The 27140-nt window shown below is 39.2% G+C and overlaps 1 protein-coding gene across 1 annotated transcript; it reads right to left on the reverse strand.

The window, feature by feature from the left end:
• Positions 1-12993: 12993 nt before the first annotated feature.
• On the reverse strand, positions 12994-14944 carry LOC137024020 (ladderlectin-like). The gene is made up of 6 exons (XM_067391174.1): positions 14927-14944; positions 14729-14796; positions 14439-14533; positions 13837-13959; positions 13280-13388; positions 12994-13130 (listed from the first exon to the last, which is right to left on the reverse strand). Exons 2-6 carry the CDS (start codon positions 14787-14789, stop codon positions 13063-13065), a joined length of 456 nt encoding a protein of 151 aa, XP_067247275.1. The 5' UTR covers positions 14790-14796; positions 14927-14944; the 3' UTR covers positions 12994-13062.
• Positions 14945-27140: the final 12196 nt, after the last annotated feature.

Below are 27140 nucleotides of genomic sequence, written 5' to 3' on the forward strand. Positions count from 1 at the left end.
CAGCAGATCAAGGAGCTAAGACAGTAATCAGATTCTTGACCAGAGAGGTTATCCCAAGATTTGGCATACCATCCCAGATTAGTTCTGACAATGGCTCAGCCTTCATTCAAAGAACAGTAAAGACAGTAATACAACAGCTACGAATCAAGCAGAGATTGGGCTGCATTTACCACCCTTCCTCCCAGGGTATTGTTGAGCGTGCTAACGGCACCCTCAAGGCCAAACTCAACAAGATTTGTGCAGATACAAAACTTAACTGGGTAGATGCGTTACCCCTTGCCCTTATGAGTTATCGCATGCAAACTAACAGAGTGACAAATGTGACTCCCCATGAGATGTTGACAGGGAGACTCATGCCTGCGCCCCATTTGAGAGGCCCGTATGAAGGACCGCCCCTAGAACAGCTTGAGACTGAAATAAGGGCCTATATGAGACAATTGACTGCCATACATGAAGCCATACATACTCAGGAGAAAAATAGGGGGCCAAGAGAGGAGGAAGAGGCACCCTGTCCTGTGCTTCCTGGAGATCAGGTCTATTTGAGAGTTTTTAGGAGAAGATGGAATGAGCCAAGGCGAGAAGGACCTTATACTGTAGTAAGAGCAACTCCAACTGCAGTCCAAGTAGAAGGAAGAACGACTTGGTATCATTTGAATCATTGTACTAGGGTGCCAAGGCTGAGACGGAGAGAAGAAGAGGCAGACCAAGATGCCCAAGAAGGGGAGGGGCCAGGGGATCCAGGTGAGGGATCTAGTAATGTTGTGGCTGAACTTTCTTCTAGGGAAGCTGAGCAACCTGAGACACAAGATGAGATGCAGGGACAGGATGACGCCCCACAAGCAGGTGAAGCTGGGAAGGAGGGTCTTGACATTGATCCTGCTGCTGATGTACCTGCTGAATCAGCTACCACTGATCCAGAGCCGTCAGGTGACCAATCTCCTGAGGCAGGACCCTCCACCAGTGAACAACCTCAGCCAAATGGATTCCTCACCGAACTCCAATGTATTGACCTGCCCACTGCAGACAGCGGATCCCCAGCCAGTGACCTCCCAGGTCTCAACCTCACAGGAGACTTTCCCACCCTCAATCTTCAAGACCTTGAGGAGATCATCGGAAGTGTTCCAACTCAAAATGATTAATTCAACTCAAGGTACTGTTGTAAATAGATCTATAAGGAAACGAGATGCTGAGCTGAATGACACTGACTATGAAGGATTAGGGTATGATATGGCTTTAGAAATGCACAAAGAAAAATTGTTGGACATTGCTTATCACAATGAGTGGTACAAGTGGGCAGAATATACTGCCAAACAATCAAAGAGAAAGACTTGTTTGTTGTGCTCGCCATCTCCCTTGAAAAAGTTAACAGTGGTGCCTGACGAATATAGCTTTGCACACTGTGCCAGATTCTACTCGAATCACTGTGTAAATATATCAGGGCGAGTTGCTCCTTATTGCCCTACAGAGTGTCTGGCATTACTGGGAAGTAAATACTATCACAGGTACTATGAGCAAGAATATTGGGGAGATGAATGTAGAAAATTAGATGTAAGAATTGATCTAAGGCAAAGAGAAACTCCTAGTAACTATGTTTTTGATCGAACTTTGATATATGAGTGTTTTAACAAATCAAAAGGGGATGTAGATTATGGAAGCTTTCAAGGACAGTGTGGAATAATCTGGCATTTGGATAGGGACATGTATTACAAATCAGGTGTACATAAAACACATAGTGGAATATATGAAGAGTTTATTTGCAAAAACAGATAACTCCATTTTTATGAATTCTCACAAATCATGTTTTTTTTTATTGTGCATTCAAAGTAATAACAATCAAACTGCAGTTGGGCTGTTTTGATTAAGTAATGATAACTCTAAAAAATACATGTAAATTAAAAAATTAAAATTCATTGAAAGTATGTTTTATATATATATTAAAAGTTTGTTTTTTAGCAAAAGCAGATAACTCCAACATTCGTTTTTTGGCAGAAGCAGATAACTCCACATTTCATGTTTCATAGTTAAACAAAACCCAAGTAATTGCATTTAAAACACTTTTAAACACACATGTGCACACAAACACCCACCCACGCGCACACTCACACACACACACACACACACACACAAACAGATCGGCACACACACACACACACACACGCTCTCTCTCGCTCTCTCTCTCTCAAACACACACACACAGATCGGCACACAAGTACACACACACGCACTCATCCATACACGCACGTGCGCGCGCGCGCGCACACACACACACACACACACACACACACACACAAGCAAAAGGACAACCAATTTTTCAGCATGTAAGTCGTGTATGGTGTACAAGGACTTACAGGAGTCAACATTTAAAAACCTTGATCACTTTTAGTCAGCTTTGATAAAACTTCCCTCAGCTAGCGCGTCTTTTTGAAGTGACTAGAAGCCTTGTCACCTGACCTGAATACTGCGCGTTGATTCGCTAAAACGGACTTATCGGTTTCTGTCTGTACACAAACAAGGGCGCTTGTCGGCTTCTGCTGTAAAACGTGAACTTGCGATGCCTGAAAGTGGGCAAAACCGGCTCTTCTGACAAAATGGATTTAGGGTACAGAACGTGCTATATATGGAGAATAATGCACAGCACTTAGTTCATTTTTTTAAAAAATGGCGTTTATCGGTTTTTGCAAATGAACTCTTCATATGCTACAGCTACTGTAAATATTAACATGACAGTTATTACAACTAAAGAAGCCTGTGAAAATGCCACACTAGCCTTCCCAATAATAGATCAATTTGAAGCAATAGATGAAGCAATTGCTGATCATTTTTGGATTTGTGGAGGCAAACGACTAAGAGCCACCTTACCAAAAGGGTGGAAAGGGATATGTGCTAGAGTAAGACTAGCTCAAGAAGTAACAATGATTGATTGGGACCCAGATGATGAAACACCAAGCCAGCATGTAACTCCCAGACATAGAACCAAAAGAGCATACAAACCAGATCCTAATGTGATAATAGACGCAATAGGCCAGCCTAGAGGCATACCACATGAATTTAAAGCAAGAGATGAAGTGAAATCAGGATTTGAGTCTATATTTGTCTGGATAACCCCAATTAAGAATGCTGAATGGATTAACTACATTTACTATAATCAGCAGAGATTTATTAATTACACAGATGATGCTCTGAAGGCTCTGGGAGAACAATTGAAATACACCAGTAAAATGACCTGGCAGAACAGACAAGCGCTGAATTGGTTACTCGCGGAAAAAGGCGGGGTTTGCGTGATGTTTGGAATTGACTGTTGTACCTTTATCCCAAACAATACAGCACCTGATGGATCCTTTACCAAAGCCATGGAGAAGCTAAAGAGTCTGAGAACAGAGGTCACTGTAAATGCTGGAAGAGATTGCTGGAATGCTGGAAAAAATGCTGGAAAAATTGGAGAATGGTTCGACTCTCTCTTTGGCTCATGGAAAGAATGGCTGGTAAAGGTGGGAGTAATAATAGCAGTTGCTATTGGAATTTTTGTACTGTTGTTCTGTTGTGTGTTACCTTTTCTCAGATCAATGATGGCAGGTGCAGCAGCTAAGCAGATGGTGAATGTGTCTGTAAAACAATCTGGGGTTGACATTGGATGCACCACGACAACTGGAGTGTATCCAATAGGTCCAGATCTGGATGAGCTGGACGAATTCCCGTGAAGAAACCCTTAACTGGGAAAAATAGAAGGGGTGCCACTTTTTTATTTTTGACCCTGAATTTGATACTGTTTTTGATAGAGAGGGAGGTAGCCAAGAACATGTATTTTCTTTTGGGGCAAAAACTCAAGTAAGCATTTCAGACAATGGGTAGAGTAGGCAGTTAGTAAGTGGATGTTTTGTTTGTTATTTTGGCATAAACCCCCTTCCGATTTTTATTTTCATTTTTGTTTTTCCATTATTATAGAATACCTGCACACTATTAAATATCACTTTAAAGAATGAGAGGGGACGAATGAAGGTCAGAAGCAGGCCATCATCCGGCACACCACCGAGGGATGATGCAACCCGATTAAAAAGAAAAGAATATGAAAGTTTTTCTGTTTTTGTCATTTAACCTCTAAAAATTTCACTTTTGAATGTAATGTGCACTCACGTTCCACTGGTGAAAAGAAGAAGGATCGACGAGCACCTCAGTGCTTAGCAGCAAGGGCTGACTCTACTGGTGGTTTAAAAACCCGCTGTCAGTTCCAACTCCAGATAGTACCTTAGGCAGGTCCAGGTACCTCTGGCAACGGTGGAGCAGCCCAGGTAGCGCTCCAGGCCACTGGAAGCGCCTGAGAGTTCCTCTGGCATCGTGGGACTATATATACATATTTATATATGTGCATTCTACTACTGCCATTATTGTATTACTGTATGTGTAATCACTGAAGTGCATTAATCTACTGATATAACCAAAGCTTGTGGATCAGTTGAAATGTGAAGAAGTATCCACCTAAAAGAAGGTTTTAGGTAGGGAGATGGGATCTTTTACTCCTCTCTAGACAAACAAAGGGGGGAGATTTTTGGTCTCATTCTCCTCTGGAGTGTGTCCCCATGGGAAAGTCACTTGGTAGAAAAAGATGGGTGACTATTTTGGTCACTAAGAAAGAAGAAGGAAACAGGCTGACCTATGAGGACATGCTCTGGGACAAGGGCATAGAGGTGGGGCTAAAGAGAGCCCCAAAGGGGGGATGTGTTGGGAAAATTCATTGATTATTAACGTATTACCAGTAGAGAATAGCTTGTATGAACAACACTGGAAAGCACCGGGTTTTCTGCACAGAGAGCATCAAGCGTAAATGAAATATAAGTGTATTCAATGCAAATTACAATAGCAAGTTGTGGAAAGTACCAAAGAAACCATTAAAACATGCTTTTTTTTTAAAATATAGCGGCTGGCGATCCGCCACCATTAAAACCAAAGCTGAGGGGTATTCATAGATAATGGTGGCAAAACGCCAGGGTGGAGCAAAAAGAGAAGCTTATTGGCTCTGTAATGATAAGAAAAACATATAAAACGAGCTGATTAACGCTGTTTAGATCAGATGCGATGCCTAATGAGAAGCTGACATCTCACTTTGTTGCCTGGCAATAAAGAATATCTTTTGGAGACCTGGAACTTCTGACTCTGAGAGCTTTTTTGAGAAGGAAACAGAATCATCTTAGGACACTGCAGACTGGCCACAACACTCATTGTGCCCCTTCTGTGCAGGGCACTCCCGAATGCCTCTTATCTCTTTACTAAGGTATTGAACAATGATGCTCATGGTGTTATACTTTTGCAAAGGTTTGCTAGCTTCAGCCAGGTTCAACATTGTCAAGTAAAGTGCTTCCCTTTTGCAAGGGCATCGTACGACTAGGTTTCTCAATTTTTATCTGCCCCATGCATTATGTAATCTTCTACTTGTGTCATTCTGAACTGGTTAATTTCTTTGGGGGTTCTTTTAGCAGGTTCTGACAGTTAGATTAATTCTCTCTGCTTAGTTCTGTCTAGCCGTGAGTGGGAGTCACGGCCAAGTATATTGGATAAGTCTTTCCTATAGAAAACATATATACCTTTTCATTATTTACTTAAAATGATTCATGATCATTCACTCATAGTATCACATTACGTCAACTATTGCTCGCTAGCTACCTGCAGTGGTGTCATTGTTTTCTACTTTATCTTCAGCTTCGTTCTTCACAATTGCATACCTTTATATCATTGGCTTATCGTGACCTTTAATCTGTATTCATAATGGGCCTTTCGTGGCCTTTACTTATAACGGCCTAATCATGGTTTTCGTGTAACATAGCATATTGTTGCTCTGCCCAGAATGGCCCCTTGACTTCTGTGTTGCATAGAATATATCATACTATCACACTAAATTGCCTATTATTGCCTTTGACTTAGTATTATAGGTATATCGTTATGTTGACATCTCATAAAATCACCTATTATGGCTTTGCATTAAATGGCCTCTCGTTGCATTCACATTCGATGGCCATCATAACTTTTAGCTTTACATGGAATATTTTTGCCATAACATTAATGGTTTATATTTGTCATCACATTATCATGGCCATCATGACTTTCAGCTTCACAGGGCATGTCGTCGCCATCAGGCATATTGTTGCCATCGGGCAAATCGTTTGCATCGGGCATATCGTTGCCATCGGCCATCGGGCAAATCGTTTGCATCGGGCATATCGTTGCCATTGGCTATCGGGCATATTGTTGGCATCACATAAAATGGCTTATTACCTCACATTAAATGGTTTTCATTTTTGCATCAAGTGGCATATCATGGTTCTACACAAAGGCCTGTCTTAGCACTTCATATAATTAAAACCTTTCACGGCCATAAGGTAAGTCTGTTTTATGTAACTCCAAGGTCTTCTCAAATTGGCCTATATTGACTTTTCAAGGTACAGGACCTTTGTGGTCTTTCCATGTTAATCAGATTAATGTAGCCTCACTCCATATCTTTATCAGTCAATGTTATGTATGCAATTTATTTGTCAAAATTTAATACTAGTACGTTACTAATGCAAACTACTGGTGGTGGTGTTTTCATATGATTTAATATCACTCGTTATGATTTCCCTATACTCACTCAAGGTCAAGCGAACCGCTAACTCTATGGACGATGGTCCTCATATGCAGTCTTCTAGGATCACAGACTGTGTCTTTCTGACCATTAGTATCAAATAACTATTCACATCACTGGTATTCTTTGGTGTTTAATCTAGGATTACCAAGGCTATGTTTATAACAAGCTTTAGGTAAGGTTATAGCTTATCATAAAATCCTATATTTAAATCTTCTTTGGTAAGTATACTATTGAGACAAACTACCTGTTAGTTTATATTCCTGATATTTACATCTATATGACTTGCTTATTCGGCTTATCTGGGCATCTCATTCATCTACATCTACTTCCCCTCACTATAGCCTATCGTGGCATCATACATGATCTACATGGCACATTTATACGCTGGCCTATCAGCCTACTTTGCTTTCATGCTTGACCTAATGTGGCAATGTTACATAATGATTCTTTCTGTTAATGATTAAACATTCATTAATGTCTGTGCATTCATTATCTCTTTCTCTTTGGTAATATTTAGGAACTCATTCAAAGAATCATCCAACTGGTGTGTATTTTCTTCACATTCTCAGTTCTTTTGGGGGTAGGCTCCGCCCCTGCCTTCATCTTAAGGCAGGATCTGCAAACGTCTGCTACCCTCCGGATTGTACTATGGACGGGGCCTACGCCAAAGAACTTTATCATTTATCAATGATATTTACATTCATACTGTTGAATAAATCGTATTCAAACGTTTCTTTGCTTCCCGAGTCTTTCTGGTAGAAATGGGAGCGTTTAGCGGAAGTTCTACCCGGAAGACTCTAATGCACGTCATTGCTCATTATCTAACCAATCATTACACGTCACCTGAGTATATAAGTTCTGTTCCCACCCACTATTGTGTTCACAGATACCATCGCCGGCGTTCACCCCCATCCTCCCCACCACCAGCAGGTTGGTCCCTGTCCATACAATGGGGGTAGGCTCCGCTCGCCTTCATCTTAAGGCAGGATCTGCAAACGTCTGCTACCCTCCGGATTGTACTATGGACGGGGCGTACGCCAAAGAACTTTATCATTTATCAATGATATTTACATTCATACTGTTGAATAAATCGTATTCAAACGTTTCTTTGCTTCCCGAGTCTTTCTGGTAGAACTGGTTGGATGTTTTGAGGCATAGCCTACATTTCCTTCTCTATATCCTCCTTCTCCACATAAAGCAGCTTGATGGAGGTTTATGTTCTGGACAGTGACAACAAGATCATCTGCTTGTCTCTTGAGTGCACCTCCTACTCCATCAGGAGCCCCCCATGCCATGGTTTCCTTCATAGAAATTCCACGTACCTTGTGTGAAGCCTCTTTTGTACAGTTATGTGCAAAATAGGTACAAGTTTCCATGTTGCCGGTATTGTGTGCAGGGACCATCGCTTAGAAAATGCAGCACCTTCACAGCAGATTACTCCTGACTGATGTAGTTCAGCACAGGCCTGAGATGTTCCCAAATTGCAGGTGGGTCCTTTTGTCTGCATGAGGACACAGTGCAGAAACAGAGGTGTGGCATTTGGTCCCGGGTATATGTAACGGTGTTTAAAAATAATGTATGTTAAATTCAGCATAAATTGGGAAACTCTCCATTGGCTGTTACGTCACTCGCGTTAGTGCACATGATATTGCGGGGCGGAGCTCTATAATCAGAATCTCATAGCTCGTCCTGCTGGTAAGTCGCATAAATGTTTGCTCTGTCTTAATAATTACATCTGGATCATTTTCAGGCAAAAGTTTGAATTATAAACCTCACAAAAGTTTGCTTGTTTTGTCTGTCAACTCCTGGTTGTGTAATCGAGTCAAATATGTATTATTTGTGACTATATGATTAAGAGTGTGTTAATTGGCCTGAATGTAATGTTCAAACTACTGTTCATTTCATTTAAGACGTTAAATGCGACATCGATGTGCTATATGCTGTTTGCTGATAAGCCTTTTGGTGCTGTTTTCCCAGGTATGTGTTTTAATCGAGTTTTGTCATGTTCTGTGTTAAAATACTAGCCCCAGCTGAGTGTTAGCTTTTAGCACATGTGCTGTATCGTCTCGCACGTGCTCTCTGCTGTGTAACTGCACCATCTAAGGGCTGCGTTATTCTCTCTCCATCTCATTTATATAAAATATGTAAAATGATGGTTACTTGAGTTTATATTTTCACTGTATTAATGTGAATTGTCTGTATTAGTGTTTTATATTTTATTTTAATGGATCTATCTTTATTAATAATTTTTCCCACTATATGTTCACACTCAATTTGAGAAAATGTATATAATCAGAATCTCATAGCTCGTCCTGCTGATGTTGTATGCGACATCGATGTGCTATATGCTGTTTGCTGATAAGCCTTTTGGTGCTGTTTCCCAGTCTTCTTGTCACAGATACAGTAAAGAAACCCTGAGTGACCATCCACCTGTTCTCCATGTGAATTTATTCCATCTACACACACACAGTCACATATATACAGGCTTTTGCTTCTTTGTTCGCAGACTCTTTTCTTTTTCTGTCTCGTCTTGCAACACATCATTCAATGGTAATACGTAATACATGTTATTTCCTTACTATTCTACAAGCATGCTTTTTATTAAACATTTTTACAAAAACTAGTTGTCTTGTCTTACTTAATAAGCAATGATCTCATTAAATACTTTTACAAAAACCAGTCTTTGTCTTTAATATGCAGTTATCATAAACAGCTATCTTCTCCTTATAAACCACCTATCTCATTAAGTGCTTTTTTCTTTCAAATCACAGTTGTGTCTTTTCTTCTTAAAGAACAATTATTACATTGTTTATACACAGAAGAGGTACACATGTCAGCTATTATCCCATTTCACATTCAGAATACACTTCCTGAAAACTCTAATGTGGAATTAACCACAAATTAGGAAATTATACATTGAATTTTAAGGAATCACATGAATTCGATCTCAGGAGAACTGAATCACTAAGACATGAATCAACTGTTTGTTCAGTTCCTTTGAACAATTCACAACTAAATAGGACTCAAATTAAATGAACTAAATCACCCTTCAAAGAATCCTGATCATACGACTGGTCTTTCAAACTTGGAGAAGGTACTCATTGGCCTAATATATTACTTTACACAATATAAATCAAAAATACAATAACAAAATGGTTTACATTACACGTTTGAAAAATAAATATATACGTGGACAATGAAACATTTCTCGATGTGTATATTTTCCTAAATATTGAGTACTGTACTCAGTGTTTTTAATAGTTTTCGTGGATCTTTGTGTTGCGGTGTAGTGTTGTAGAGATGAGACGTTAACGGATTTCCACAAACAAAGGGTATTTATTCAACGAAGGAGTAATGGTACAACACAAACACGTTTAACCAACAATAAGAACAGACAAGGAGTGAAGGGAGTGAGTCCATTATATACGGAGTGCAGATGATCCGTGATGATGGAGAGATGACGAGGAAGTGAGTGCAGGTGTGGAAACAGGAGGATGGGAAGTGGAGTTCGGGAAACGAGGGAACTGTAACACCATGTGAATAGGGAACATTTTGAAAACTTTGCATCTACGAGAAAAATGCACAGGAAAAACTCATTGTTGTGTATATGTACCATCAAGCAGACGTAAATGGAAATCAAATGCAAATAAAATACATCATTAGATGTAACTAACTAAAAATCTCTGACTATGATTACTAGAGGTTTCACTTTAGTGAGTGTTGCTGATATTGCTTTATTGAACAAAGAATAGCCATTATGGTGATTAGTGTCCCATTTGGTTGGGTAGTTTGACTTTATTAATATTAAATTAATTATCTTCTTATCTGTACAGCAATGTTACAAAAACACATTGTACCAAGGAAGAGGATAAATTAGACTACTTTTAACACTGAGAACGTTAAAATGTTGTTATCCTAATTGTAATATGTGAATGCAAGTCAGATTGTAGAGTTGAATCTATGGTTGTTGTAGTAATACAGTTAATGACGATATAGTGGAACTACAGTGAAGAAATACTAATGAGGTGAGCAGATACTGCTTCTGAAGGATGTAAAAAAAATGTAAATTTTTATTACACATGCATAGACAAACATTCATCATACAAAACTCAACAATGGTGGTACTCAAACATTTTTAATCATAAAATTAATGCAATGCATGCTGGGCACCATTGTTGAGTTGGCACTATGCTGGTACCCAGTATGCACTGCAGCATGAGAAGGGATGGGTATCATGAAGGTTTTAATGGTATTACTACTCTTTACCAAAACTGCTTATCGATCCGGTACTTTAACTGTATTCTTCTCAGCTACTTTTTGTTTTATATATATATGAGTAATAAGTCATTTACACATGCATTATTAATCATTAATAATGCAGTTATAACTGCATGAATAAAAAGGGCGACTTTAATGCAATACCTGCCAAATAGTGAGCCGTTTTTAACTCACATGTTATACATGCTTAATAAAAAGTCTTAACACTTATTTAACTCAAAACCAGATTCCTGGTTTATTTCATGATGCAGCAAAAATTGACTATCATAATTAGACTGAAGGGTGTTGTGTTTGTGCTTTTCTTATTAATATCTCATGACTGTCACTTTTACTATGTTGCTTACCAGACGTTTCTGTCTTGCCCATGATACTCTTCAAAAAGGCATGATGCCTATCCACAGCAGTGTATAAAAACTGATTTCTTGTTTTTAAAGATGAAATTCCAAATTTATTTTGAAAATAAAACCTAAGATAATAACCATAACTTTATGAGATATTAATAATGAAAAATGTAATTCCTGTATTAGTTACCTGTGAACCTTAATGTAGGGCGAACACTTGTGAACCATTTATTCATGTGTTATAAACATTAATAACCTGTGAAAGTGAACCTTAATGTAAAGTGAACCATTAATTCATGAGTTATAAACATTATCCTGGGAGGCATCCCCAGGAAGCGCGCCCAGCCATCATCAAAAGACAGGATTGTTCCTTGAGAGTCTCATGTTCTAAGTTAAGTTTTGCCTCAAAGTTTAATCAATGACTCTACAGTCTTTGCCCGACTCAAAACTTCAAACTTCAGCCACGAGGGAGACTCCACTCCTCCACACAACACTTAAATAATGAAATAAACATTCATTAAACAACAGATGTAACATAAAACCCTAATGAACATAACTGATAACAAAAACTATTAAGAAGCATGATTTTTTAAACAAAATACTTTACAATGTGGAGTGTCATAAAGGGAATTGTGGGAATGAATGACTGTAAATTATACATTGATTTGTTCTTTTTTTACATCAAAAAAATTGTAAAATTTCAGTGAAAATTACATAAAATGTCTGGTAAGAGCTTTTACAGTTTTCCCTGTATATAGTACAGGAACTTACTGTTAACCTATTTACAATTTTTTCTGTAGTGTTTTTACCGTTAAAATCACATTTATTTTTTACAGTGCAAGTATTCCTCCAGATTCTAGCTGAACTGGTGCACTGATATAAGTCTAATAACATGCCTAAGAAGCGATAGAAGGGTTAAATTAATTAATGATTGATTGTTCGTTCAGATCAGGTCTTATGAAGTGCATATACTGCTAGAAACTTGGGATTTCATTCTCTTAAAACTCTCTTCCTTTCTTTCTGCAACTTGTGTGAATGTGTGTGCATGTGTTTGTGTTAGAGTTTAGTTTGTGTTAGAATAATCAATAAAGTCTCATTTTTATTTTTAAAGATAAGTGTCTTGTGTTTTGTGCTTACGAATTCAGTCTTAAACTGCCGATCTAATAAATAGTGTTTTCGCTATAGTTTGGATTTTCTTATCTGCTACAGAGCTTATAGTTACGCTGGACGATTCATTTGCTCGGTTGTAAAATAAGTGACTCTTCTAAAATTCCCTATAAATTAATTAATAATTCCCTTTGAGCTAAATTGACCTGTCCCTTACAAAGTGAATGAATTACTATTGACCTAACTGGTCAAACTGGTTCAGAAAATGGTCTGAAATTGTTCACGATTCAGTTTCATTAGTAATGGGATACTTTTTAAGACAGAAAACAAAAAGAGCGCTGGATGAGGGTGATATTTTCCTAGGAAACAAACGTGCAAATGTCTTCTAGTGTTTGTAAATGTTGAAGCAGGTGTGTGCAGCTTCCTTAAACTCCTCCCATGATGATTACATCATTTAATATCATTCTAATAACCATATCCTCAAATCTTGTGACACAATATTCTCATATTTTTATACATTTATTTGATTTAACTCCACAACACACATGATTTGCTTTATTAATGCTTTTATTGATTAGAGGAGTGTTTCAGAGGCATTGAGAAAAGATTAAAGCTTAGAAAAGATTCAAATTAAGTTTAATGTTAAAATATCATTTTTTGTAAAGATAAGATCAGAAAGTGTAAAATCAATGTAACTGTGGAGCAGCATGCCTGCATATGATCTCAAGCATCTGTAACACAAATATAGCCCAATTGGCCTGCACAGGCCAAGTCGTTCCAGCAACGGTTAGCTGTAGGGTGGAAAAATGAAGTAAGTTATTCTGATCATTATAGGCACTTTGTGAAATCCAAATGAGCCATTACATGTTACTGTATGATATGAAATTATAATATTGTAAATTATATTGTGAAGTATTCAAAAACCAGACTGCATTCTTACCGGTCAAGTTGATCTCCACACAGCTCTCAGTACCCACATTGTTAGGTTCTCCAGCGCACCAGTTGATAAAGTCATTCACAGTTCCATCAGTCCACAACCACTGTCCTTCCTAAAGAGAAAAGGCATGATTATAAGAGTGCACTGCTGTACTCAGACTTTCAGAATCAGAAAGAGCTTTATTGCCAGGTAAGTTGTTTACACATACTAGGAATCTGTTTTAGTGCCAGAAGCTCCACAGTGCAACAGAGTGACAGCGACAAGACAAGACACATAATATAAAGAATAAAGATGGTGGTGCCCAAGAACCTGAATGACTCCACTGCTGACTTCAGTACGGAGCTAATTCATTTCAGCTTTATCCCATCTTCATTAGAACATTTACATTTACTGTTTAGAGCAGAAATTCCAGTCTACTAATTCTCAACTAAGTTAGTTGACATGTCAAAGCAACATTACTTATAGTCAACAGAATGTGTTAAAGGGACCATAAAAAAAGTGAAACTGAAATTCCAGTCTACAAACAAATATATCTCTTCAGTACACACAATTTAACTTACTTGTTCACCATCATGAGCACCAATCCAAACACGTGAGGAAGTAGGCAACAGACCCAGCAGAAACTCATTTTCCGGTTTATTATGCACAGATGCGAGATTCGCACCAAGACCTTGGCAGTTTCTCTAAAGAGACAGATTTTTATTGTCAATATTGCGATTATTTGCTCAGTATCAGTTTTCTGTATTATTTATTTGCAGAAAAGAAAGGTTTACTTTAAAATTAATAAAAATCATCATTCCCAGTCTTTAACTACTATGTACTAACATTTAAATTAATCAATTGATTCAGTGCACTTATTTAGATACATGTTTTTGCATTGTACTTGCATTTAAAAAAAAAATATCTGCATGTTATTACATATGTAATTAGATCAATGATTACAGTTGACCTTTCCTTAAACCTTAACCCACCCTTAAACCTACTCATACCACCATAACTGTCCCTAACCTTACCTGTGTCCACCTCAATAGCAGCACAAGTGATTTGCAATACAACATCAACACAAAAAAGTACATTGTACCTTATTGATTTATCTAGATGTAGTGAAAGACACCTAATGTAAAGTGTGACCAAATCACCTTGTTGTAACTGAACACATTACCTCTGCTGTGATCCAGTTAACTGACTGAGAGAAGTACTTGAAGCACCGGAGTCCAAAACTTGACCATCCAGCGGGGCATTTCAAGACTAAATCAACTGCATCCAGTACATAAATGTTAGGGCATTCGTAATATTCACAGCAAAGAATTTGTTAATATTTTATGTTTGTGTGATTTTGTGCCTAAATTAGATGTACTTTGACACTGTAAATCCTTCATTAATCATCCAAATATTAGAAAATGCAATATTGCACATTTCCAAAATGAAATTACAATTAAATGTTTTGGTTACCTTCTGCATTCCCCATGGAGAAGATGACGAAAAAAAGCATTAGACTTCTCAGCACTGCCATGATGAACCTGACATGGATATAAAAATGAATAAGTAGGAAAAGTTAGATGTCTGCACTCATATGTGGATTCTCAATGTATTTTAAAGACAAACATCATTTAGAAATGTTATTCAGTAGGTTTTGTTCCCAAAACTCACCTTGGTTTGGTTGTCTCCTGTAGAGTCTCAGAGGAAGATTTTGTGAAGATCCAGAAACAGCTCTGCTTTTATACTTTACTTAACGTCAAGTGCGTGTGAGTTTATAGTCACAAGGATGACGTGATTGTTTGATATGTAGAATTTATGTTCACAGGAAATAAAATCCTAATACTGGAGAATGGTAAAAGATGAGCCTAATGTTAGTTTAGCTAAATAGTTATTTAAACTAAGGGTTAAAGTAAATAGTCATAAGGGACATATTCCTCATTAAATATTTGAAATAGCACAACTTATGAATTATAGTCACTTCTGTGTAAACTTTAAGAAACAACTAAAAACTTTTTTTGTGAACAGTGCCTGTACATAAATTCTTAATGTGTATTTTGAATTCATTCTAATATCTGATCTAGGAAGAATTTGATATTTCCCCCCACTTTGCTGCATTTAAACCCATCAAATATAATGACAAAATTAAATAAAAAGTTGGCCTGAAAATATTGATTCAAACACAACGGAGGACAGCAGGAAGGGGCCACTTGTGCTTGTAGGGGGTACACTTTAACATTTATATTATATTCATTAGTCATAACGAATATAATATATTTGAAACTACATGAGAGAATTTTCATTTTCGGGTGAACTAACCCTTAAGCCTATTATTGGATTATTGGAAGTCATGTTTGTTTTAATATGTTGTTAAAAAACAAACATATAATAAAGCAACACTGAACAAATGGATATGTATATTATTTCTCATTATAGGCTACGTGAACATGAAACGTGAACATGTAATTAAATATTTTCTTTTACCTGTATCTTTCCTCAGATATCTGAAGATGTGAAGCACTTCACGAATGCCCATCACATTACGTGGGAGCCTCTCCATGCTATTCTGCATTGGTCATCAAGTAATTTAGAAAATTACTTTTAAGAAAAACACATACAATTATTTCATTTCAACTTTTACTCTCCCACCAGTGTGGTGACAGAGTTGTATTAGAATTGTTGTTTCTAAAGTAGTTGAAACAAAGTGGTAAGTTTCTAACGTAACTGAAACTGAGTGTAGAATTGTTATAATTCTGGTAAGATTCTAAAGTAACCGAATTGACCCAATGCAGTGTGGTCACAGAATTATTTCTAACTGTTATTTGAAAAAATAACTGAAGTGCAGTGTTGGGAGTCTGACGCAAAGTGATTCTAAAACAATAACCCAAAGCAGTGTGGTTTTGCCCAACGTACTAAGGCATTGTTTTAAATTTGATAAACTTAAGCCCAAACTACTGTGGCTAAGTATGTGGTTTTGTCCAATGTACTGTGACAGTATTACATGTTTAACTATTCAGAGTAGTAAAATTTAAGGCCCGATGGAGTTCATTTGTGTCTGAATTAGATTAACGGTTATCTTATAGTCATTGAAACAAGATATTGTGAATAGTTGTTGAATCATCACAGTTCAATAAGGTTTTGAAAATGAAAGAAATTATCGTTAAATACATAGCTAAGCACGGTTCACCTGGAATGTTTGATGAGATAGAGAAGGCAGATGATCCATACAATTGGGCAATGGGTTAATTAAAAAATTCCCCCAAAATGCCTAAGAACAAAGAAAGAAAAATTGCTACTTCAAGCAGTTTTTGCTTCATACAAAGTAACTAGGAAGAAAGTTGATGAGTTAAAAGCTGAAAGTGAACAACTCGCTGTAGGGGTAATTTCTACAAAAAATTACCTAGCTAGTGCAATGATATGGAAAGAAGGAAAGATCAGAATTCAGAATGAGATTGCGTTTCTTAAAACTAACAATGACATGCTTAAATCATCTGTGGAAAAATTGGCCAGCAATTTGGAGGAAACGAAGACAGCTTGTGAGTTTATGATCAAGAATGGCATAACTGAAAAAAACACCAGTAAGACATTGTTAGGTGTCACGTTGTGTGACCCAGTTCCAGAAATGCCAAATTTGCAGGAAAATAGCTCTGAGGGTTGGGAAAGAGATTCTCAGTCATTCAGTAGTCAAGACTCTGACTGTACAGTTAGATTTCCCATGGCACCAGTTCATACTACAACAACTGTGCGTGCTATTGAAGGAAGGGAAGAGCAAATGACCACTACCATGGTCAGAGGATTTAATCCAACTGAACTAGAAATTGTCATCAAGAATATTGGGAAATTTTATCCTGCCAGACAAGATCCATTAGATTTTCTGAAAAACTTGGAGGAATATGCAGAGATTTACCGATTTACAGACAGTGATACATGTGTTTTGTTAAGAATGTGCTTGCCTGACACTTTGTCTGGAGCCTTAACTCAGAAAGTAAAGGACAGAACTGCTAATAAGTCAGAGAGGAAACAGGCACTGCTTGAAGTTTTAGGTGTGTTGTCAGTTAATTGGGATAAAATATCTGAGATGCACATGAGGAAAGGAGAGCACCCAGCAGCGTTTTCAGAATGATTATTGGAGGTGTTTAAAACTTTCAGTGGCAAATCTGATATTACTAAGAATGATGTCAGTTTCAAGTCTGCCTTGATTAACAAATGTGACCCACTCACTCGTTCTGCTGTGTCAATGTTTGTGACACCTCTCTTTGAGTATAATGACATTATTGCTAAAATGACACAGTTTTACAACAATAATGCAAATAGTCAAATGAAAGATGCCAAATCTAGACATCCAGTTGCTGCATTTGGTAGAAGAGAATGTTCTAGATCATCTGATGGTTTCCATCATAGAACAAGGAGATTTGCAAGAGTAAATTCAGAAGGTGTTATTCTTTGCTATGCATGTGGAAGGGATGGTCACATTGCAAGACATTGTCAAGACAATGACAGATCTCTTCAAAGCTTTGTCTGTCATGCATGTGGAAGGGATGGTCACATTGCAAGGCATTGTTTGCAGAAAAGAAGGAATGATCAGGAAGTTGTTTGTTTTGCATGTGGAAAGACAGGACACAAGGCAAGAGATTGTCACTTTTCACACAAAAGAAAGGTGGGCTATCATGATTTGCTTAAGCAAATAGACAATTTAGAAACCCAGTTGGCACTGTTGAAAGAAAATAGAGAAGAAGACATTCACATTTGCCAGACACATCACTGCATGAATGATATGACTGTAACTCAGTCACAAGCAGATGCTGATGTTAATTAGAATTGTTTATGATAGTAGTACATTTTCAAAAGAATGTTTACTATCAAAAGGGGGGGGATTCTTTATAATTTATGAAAAAAAAAATTATTGGCATTGATATGTAAATGTAATTTATAAGAAATGTTTTAATGGCATTTATACTTTGATGTGTAAATGTGAAAAGATTCTTGTGGGGGAAAGGGCGGCAACCTTTTCTGATTATTGTTTCAGATATAAGCATCGAGATGTTTTTGTCTGAAATGTGTAAACTCCTGGAGAAAGATGATCTGGTCATTTGAAGGATGAGAAGGCCAGTGGAACCAGTTGATACAGGGGATTTTCTCAAGAAAACATTTTTGAATGTGAAAAGTTTCTGGAATGGGTAACATCCGGGAGAAAGATGATCTGGTCGTTTGAAGAATGAGAAGGCGAGTTGAACCAGTAGAGCCATGGGACATTCTCAAGAAAAAGAACAGTGATCCATGATCCAGAAACCCAGAGATTTCCAGACCTGTAAGATCCAGTACCCCAGGCCTAAAAGTTCTAGTAACCCTGAGAACCACCATGGGATGAATGAAACTGATGGAGTGACACAGACTCGAACAACAACAGTGACTGCTTCTTTTAGAAGGACTTATGGTCCAGGTGGAAAAGAACAGACCATGAGAAGAGAAACAAGAGAAGATCAAACAGCTTCAAAGACTACAGACAGACGTCCTTCCACCTAGATGGAAAACAAGTGGGCAAAAAAAAATACCCACACTAAGAAATGCACAACGACAGACTCACTGCACATGACACTAGAATGAGACAAATATATGCATACTTGGATGCAGAAAATGTATTATTGAATGCTGAACGCACACATGTGGATAAAGGATGTCCACACTGAGAAAATGGACACAATACACAGGACAAAATGAAAAAGCACGCGCACACACACATACACACATTATGTTGTCTGTCACAACTTCATTAACAAACAGACCACAACTAGTAAAACATGGGAAACTACATTTACATGAAGAGTGCTGAACTGTAAACAGGATAAAAGGTTTGAGATTTGGATGTTCTGGGTTCATTCTGACTCTGATGAACCCAAGGTGCTATGTGTACTTTGTCACTGCTACGCTGCAATAAACTTCTTCATCGAGATCTTCAACGTCCTCATCATTTTTTCTTACACTCCTCACCAGTCCTATGCAAAGCATGCTGGGAACTAGACATCCACTACCCAATTTCTAAAGTAACAAGACAGTTTTATTAAGTTACAACAGCTTAAAAAGAAATTCTATTAAAGCAGAAACTTGAGTTTAGTTACACACAGTATTAAGTTAATGTAATGATCAACATTATTATGTCAGCTTAACTCAACAAAATAATGTTTGCAAAAAAATTGAATTTTTAACTTAAAATTTTAAATTAAAAAACTTTTTTGTTCAAAATTTACAAAAATTATATAATGAGAATGTACAACATGAATCCATTTTCCAAACCGTGTTTTTGTCTTACCCTGAATCATTAAGATGTACTTATAAGTGTTTATATTCGGACTATTTCAGACCGGACTGGTAGGACCCGCCGCAGAGTATCACAGTAACTGCGTGACTCGCCATAAACATACACAGAGAAAAGTAGCTCCGGCTACAACGTTCCTCCACAAGTCACGTGCAGTTCTGTTTATTAACCGCTTTTGAGGGCCAAAATGCTTTGCACCAGGTTGAATTGGGAGAGTAAATTTTGAAAAAGTGTTATTTTATGCAATTTTTTTTCAGAAAGATGAGAATATGTTCTATTATGTAAAAGTTTTTGTTATGTTAGTGTTTTTTTGGAGATTACCGTTGTGTTGAAGTGTAGAGGACCTGCTAACAAGAATTGCCTGTTTATATATATATATATATATATATATATATATATATATATATATATATATATATATATATATATATATTTATATAGTACATGCCATATATATATATATATATATATATATATATATATATATATATATATATATGTAGAGTACGCGCCATATACCTAAAATGAATGATTAAAATTTAAAGTTTGTCTGTAAAGTACACCAAGAAATTGGCTTTATAAAACATTATTTAACACATGTGGATGTTAATTCTATAAGGATTGTGTTATTTTTTAAAGACCTAATAAATTCTTAAATATTAAACGTAGGCTAATGATAACCATATAACGTACGAGTAAATGGGAAAATAATGAGTAAATAAGGAAAATAACATTTTCAAAGACCAAGAACAGCTTAGGCCTACCTCAAGATGCTTTTTCAGATTAGATGTTGAATCCTTTGAAGCCGATAGAAGTTTTGTTGCAGGAAGACATAGCTTGCATTTCACTATGATGTTACTGTACATCCTTTTTCACTTTTATAAGTAAAACTGTCTTTCAATTTCCACTAGAGAAATGCGTTATGCCCTGTTTTCCCGTCCATTTTTTGTGTGCGATCTAATTTTTTTTAAACAGGCAGTCAGAGAATCATCAACAATTGGCTCTTTGGTTAAAAATCCTCAAACAGCTTACGTTAATAGCCTATTAAATGAAATAAATGACATAAAAATTCAAAGTAATCCCTTTGGTAATCTAAAATACTTTTTGAATGTAACTGTAATTTGATTACCATCTATTTAAAATGTAACTGTAATGTGTTACAGATCCCTTGTTTCCCTGGACTCCATTTCCCAGAATCCTCCTGTTCTCCACACCTGCACTCACTTCCCTCGTCATCTCCCTATCATCACGGATCACCTGCACCTGGACTCTATTGCTAGCACTCCCTTTATATGACACTCACTCCCTTCACTCCTGGTCCGTTCTGAATGTTGTTTACTGTTTATGTTAGAGTTTGTATGGTGTTCTCTACCTTCGTTTACATTAAAGTATTGTATATTGTGGAAATCCGTGATCTGCCTCCTCTTTACACCAGCAACCGTAACAGAAGAACGGACCCAAAAACTTTGGATTTCCACAGTATGGAGACTTCCACCAGCTCCCTGGCTCCTGCTCCTCCAGCGCCTCTCACTCTTCTAACAGCCAGCGAACGCATTATCGGGCTCCTGCAGGTAGGACGTTCGCTGGAGAGGTATGTGGAGGAGTTCGTGGAGCTTGCTTTCTTGTCTGACTGGCCTGATGCTCAGTTGATCTCCTTGTTTTTGGATGGATTGGATGACGACACTATCCGTTTTGATGAACCTGTTTTTTGTTTCTCCTTAAGCGACACTATCAATTTAATTTTGTGGTTGAATGGCTCCAATTTCTTAGTAGAAGAGGTTCAGGATCAGTGTTGTCGTCCGGTCCATCCAGAAACACGGTTGGCCGGGCCAGTCAGTCAACCTCCGGCTTCCTCCGCATACCGCTCCAGCGAACTCCCTGCCTGCCCCAGGCTGGACCCATATTCCGCTACTGGGCCCAGTAAGCGGAGGAGGAGGAAGAAAGCGGCACCAATGTCTCCAGAGCCCGCTCCAGTATCTCCAGAGCCCGCTCCAGTATCTCCAGAGCCCGCTCCAGTATCTCCAGAGCCCGCTCCAGTATCTCCAGAGCCCGCTCCAGTATCTCCAGAGCCCGCTCCAGTATCTCCAGAGCCCGCTCCAGTATTTCCAGAGCCCGCTCCAGTATCTCCAGAGCCAGCTCCAGTATCTCCAGAGCCAGCTCCAGTATCTCCAGAGCCAGCTCCAGTATCTCCAGAGCCAGCTCCAGTATCTCCAGAGCCAGCTCCAGTATCTCCAGAGCCAGCTCCAGTATCTCCAGAGCCAGCTCCAGTGCCTGTGGGGATTTTAATTGTATTTGAGGGGATGAAATGGCCCTCAACCCCAGTCTCCGCCGAGCCAAGTTCTCCAGTCTCCTCCGAGCCAAGTTCTCCAGTCTCCTCCGAGCCAAGTTCTCCAGTCTCCTCCGAGCCAAGTTCTCCAGTCTCCGCCTCCGAGCCAAGTTCTCCAGTCTCCGCCGCCGAGCAAAGTTCTCCAGTCTCCGCCGCCGAGCAAAGTTCTCCAGTCTCCGCCGCCGAGCAAAGTTCTCCAGTCTCCGCCGCCGAGCAAAGTTCTCCAGTCTCCGCCGCCGAGCAAAGTTCTCCAGTCTCCGCCGCCGAGCAAAGTTCTCCAGTCTCCGCCGCCGAGCAAAGTTCTCCAGTCTCCGCCGCCGAGCAAAGTTCTCCAGTCTCCGCCGCCGAGCAAAGTTCTCCAGTCTCCGCCGCCGAGCAAAGTTCTCCAGTCTCCGCCGCCGAGCAAAGTTCTCCAGTCTCCGACGCCGAGCAAAGTTCTCCAGTCTCCGACGCCGAGCAAAGTTCTCCAGTCTCCGACGCCGTGCAAAATTCTCCAGTCTCCGACGCCTACGAGCCCTCAGCTCCAGCCGCCGCCGCCGAGCCCTCAGCTCCAGCCGCCGCCGCCGAGCCCTCAGCTCCAGCCGCCGCCGCCGAGCCAGCCGCTCCAGCCGCCGAGCCAGCCGCTCCAGCCGCCGCCGCCGAGCCAGCCGCTCCAGCCGCCGAGCCTGCCGCTCCAGCCGCCGCCGCCGAGCCAGCCGCTCCAGCCGCCGCCGCCGAGCCTGCCGCTCCAGCCGCCGCCGCCGAGCCAGCCGCTCCTAGTATGGTCTCTGTGATTGAACTCTCCAGCCCAAAGACTGTTTTCCCTCCCTGCCTCCCTCTCCCGCCTCATCCAAGTCATGTCTATACTGCACCTCCACCTCAAGCCCCCTCGCCCAGATCTCCACCTCGGACCTCTGGGCGATTACCTTCACCCCGGCTCCAACCTCCCTCTGCTCCACCGTTGCCCATCAGTCCTCCAGCTTCACCAGTCTCCATCCTGCCTCCACTCACACCTTGGTCATTCATCAGCCTGCCCTCCCCTCTGGACTTCACTCCTCCGTCTCCGCTCCGTCACTCCGTCCCTCGGATTCAGTTGGCCTCCTCACTCCCCCCGGTGTTCGTTTTGTTGGCTGTCCTTCTGCTTTCACTGCGGCCTTCTGGAGCCCCGGCTGCGCTTCGGTCGGCGGAGCCTTCGGTTCCGCCATCACCCGCCAGTCCTTCAGCGACGCCTGGGCTCAACGCCTCGAAGGCTTCGGCTCCTGACCCGCCATGGCTGCCCGCTGCACCTGACCCGCCATGGCTGCCCGCTGCACCTGACCCGCCATGTATGCCCGCTGCATGTCTGCCCGCTGCACCTGACCCGCCATGGCTGCCCGCTGCACCTGACCCGCCATGGCTGCCTTCGGCTCCTGACCCGCCATGGCTGCCTTCAACCCCTGACCCGCCATGGCTGCCCACGGCTCCTGACCCGCCATGGCTGCCTTCAACCCCTGACCCCCCATGGCTGCCCACGGCTCCTGACCCGCCATGGTTTTTGGACCTGCCCTGGAGACCTCCACTCCAGTTTACTCCTTCCCCTGCTCCGGTTTGAGGTCTCCAGGGCGCCCGCCCCCCTCCCGGTTGTTACATCTACGGCGCGAGGACGCGCCTACCGGGAGGGGGAGGTACTGTTACAGATCCCTTGTTTCCCTGGACTCCATTTCCCAGAATCCTCCTGTTCTCCACACCTGCACTCACTTCCCTCGTCATCTCCCTATCATCACGGATCACCTGCACCTGGACTCTATTGCTAGCACTCCCTTTATATGACACTCACTCCCTTCACTCCTGGTCCGTTCTGAATGTTGTTTACTGTTTATGTTAGAGTTTGTATGGTGTTCTCTACCTTCGTTTACATTAAAGTATTGTATATTGTGGAAATCCGTGATCTGCCTCCTCTTTACACCAGCAACCGTAACATAATGAAATACAGTTACTCAAATTTTGTATTTTAAATATGTAACGTCATTACATGTATTTCGTTACTCCCCAACCCTGTATATATATAATGATTCAACAACTATGATGGTGCTTTGGATCAAACCAGTATCATTTCTAGACTGCCAACACCGATTATCACATGTGCAGTCAGTGGCGGACTGGGACAGTAAATCAGGCCGGGAATTTGACTCCACCCCAGGCCACCTCTGCTGCTGCAGTCACCACCACCAAATTCATGTGTCCACCAGCCTGCTAAACATATAGGGTAACCCTGTTAGTTGATGTAACAGGTAGACTACCATTCATAATATGAATGGATAAATAAATAAACCCTCAAAAACTCACTAGGAATAGACCATCTATACTACCACACCAAAGACAAATATAAAATTGGCTTACATATTTTAAGAAGGGATAATAAAAGATACATATTCACATGTTAAAATATTTATATTTCATATATTTCCAATGCTCAACTCAAGTATATCAAAAGTATCAGAAACACAAACAAAAACAACACAAACACAAAACAAACGGTTCGGTTTGTTTCATAGTTTTAGAGTCACGGTTTCGGTACCATTGTTACAACGGCGTTGTATGTGCTATATTTATCGAAAAACTATACTTTCAAAAATATATATATTTTCTCATATTATTTAGAATATTCTAACTACAAAAAACAGCACAATTAAATATAATAGTTTAGATACAAATAAAATAAACTGACTTCAGTTTTTTTTTTAGGGAGGTCTAGCATTAGTTTTAGGTACAGAAATTGAATAAAGTAATAATGTAAAACAGCATTGCATTTTGGACTATACATTAAAGATTATTCTTTATTAAAGTTACAAAAGCTTTTTAATCAAGAGTAGTGAGTGATTTCTTCGTTGTTGCTGTTCAATTAATATAAAGACTGTCACTTTAAGAGAATGCACTGATACACTACAGTGTTCGTATTTAACAAGAGTGAATGGTTTGTCTACGGTTTTATTTTATTTTTTTCATCACTGTTGTTGTAATGTCTGGGAACCCAGAATGTTCATCCATCAACAGAAACATATATTAACTGAACCCTGATTGTTTTACGTGTTATTTATATTAAACCATATTACAGATGCTTCGTCAGATTTAAGTAGAACAGCGGTCCGAGCGCGTGCCGAACCGAGTGTGGAGAACCGAACGGATCGATTTTTTTCCCCCACCCCTGGTAAATATTATGTAAATGTAATTCTGACCGACCTGTTCCCTTACCGGCGAACATGGCTGGGATTTTGCAGCAACTTGCTGCGTTATGCGTTCTCTCTCTGCTCCTCCTTTGCGTTTACGCTCCATTTTTTGCACTATTTTTCAAGATAAAGCCTGCCTCTGGGTATAGCCGATTAGGCAGTGCTTCGCTGATGTTGGGTCATGTGGTGGTTACATTTTCACTCCGCGATCGCCTGATTCGTAGATTCATAAGTGCGTCAATTAATTCGCAGTCGCATACACGTCAGTCTGATCGACAGCACAGCGGCAGCCGGCAGGCCAGAATGACCATCAGGCCACCGGGAAATGTCCCGGTGCTCCCGATGGCCAGTCCGCCCCTGTGTGCAGTTCTGTTAATTAACCGCTAGAGGGCCAAAAATTGCAGACTGCAGCTTTAAGCTTTGATAAAAGCTCCCCTGAATTAACCTACTTAATACACATGACATGAAAAGATGAAAACATATATATATATATATATATATATATATATATATATTATATAATTTTTTATTTTTTATTTTTTGCAGGGATATGTAACAAAGTATCAATCATCAGTGTCCCGGTGTGTAGTGAGTCAGGGTCAACACCAGTCAAGTGCGCATCAATGACCATTCTTCGCATTATTCACTTTGAAGTTTCTGACAATAGGGAGTTAGATGACATCTTTTTCTGCAATTTAGAACACAATTCAAAGCAGAAATTAAAAACAAATTTCATTCCGGTTCGTTTGAGGATCAACAGTGTTTTTTGTCTTTAGGCTGTTTAATGTTGAAAACTGCATGTCTGCATCAAGCAAATTTAAGCAGATAATCTGAAAAAAATTTATCCTTGTTAAAAAAAAAAAAAAAATAATAATATATATATATATATATATATATATATATATATATATATGAAAATATATGATATAACTCTGTTTGTACAATACAAGGAAACTGAGAAAAGGTGTTCACTGGAAGACCAGCAAATATTTATGCTAGTTGTGATCCATGACAGTCGCTGATAAAGGAGATATTGTTAATGTCAATATTGCTTCAACAAACTTTTCTGGCCTTTTATGATGAACCGCTCAATCCAGAAGAATGTTGCCATCATCATCTTGTGAGATATAAAAAGTAAACATATTTCAAATGATTATTTTAATACATTTATTAAGTATTAAAATGGAATCCCTAGTGAAAAAAAGTGTACTTTATTGTATTTTAAATATATTCCCTTTTTCTATAGTACACTGCAAATATACTAACAAAAAATGTACTATCATTAAATATATAAAAAGTATATTAGTATCATTTTCACAATGCAACTTTTAACACACTTTAAAATAATTGTACTTTAGTATATTTTAGATAAAATACACTTGAAGTGTAAGTTCAGTTTATTTTTAAAAGTATTAATTTGCACTTTATAAAAATATATTTGAGGTATATTTTAACAGTGTGCTGAAAATGATCATTGTAACAATGCACTGGAAGTATATTTAAAAAATACATTATTTAATATCCTGAAGTTGTAGTGTATCTAAAGTTAAATTTGAGTATATTTTTTTAAGTTTGCTTCTTCATCCTTGGAATTCATTATATTACTTGTGCTATTTATTTCAGTATGAATGCATTAAGCCCATTTAGTAAATGCAGTGTAGCCTATACAATTTCCAAATATGTGTAAAAGTTTACACTGGCAGAATCATTTTACAATCTTACACACAAATATATATTAAACAACACACCAGCAGCACAAGTAATGTTACTTGCGAAAAAATATGTCGAGTGGTTAAACTTGTCAGAATTCAAATGTCTCTTCAACTTGGTCTGTGACCAATCAGATTTTGTTGCTCGCTGCCTTCAGCCAATCAGAGCTGCTGACGTCACGGTCGTCGTCTGAATCCCCTCGCTCAGCCACTCAGGTGAAGTATAATGTCGCAATGTATAATTTATTTAATAAAACACTGAAAGCGCAATACATCGCTCAATCTTGGGGATTCTGACCAGTTCAATCAAGTGACATCACAGACTGACCGTTATGGCGACGACAACTGGCTAATC

This window comes from Chanodichthys erythropterus, chromosome 8 (genome assembly GCF_024489055.1).
Source record: "Chanodichthys erythropterus isolate Z2021 chromosome 8, ASM2448905v1, whole genome shotgun sequence".
In the NCBI taxonomy this organism is placed as follows: Eukaryota; Metazoa; Chordata; class Actinopteri; order Cypriniformes; family Xenocyprididae; genus Chanodichthys; species Chanodichthys erythropterus.

Excerpts from the sequence above, each read along its gene's own strand:
- LOC137024020 (XM_067391174.1), bottom strand. The coding sequence starts at position 14,789 with ATGGCAGTGCTGAGAAGTCTAATGCTTTTTTTCGTCATCTTCTCCATG. Across the intron at positions 14,534-14,728 it reads CTCCATGGGGAATGCAGAAG|TTGATTTAGTCTTGAAATGC; the intron begins GTAACCAAAACA and ends TACTGGATGCAG. Across the intron at positions 13,389-13,836 it reads GTGCTCATGATGGTGAACAA|GAAGGACAGTGGTTGTGGAC; the intron begins GTAAGTTAAATT and ends TTTTCTCTTTAG.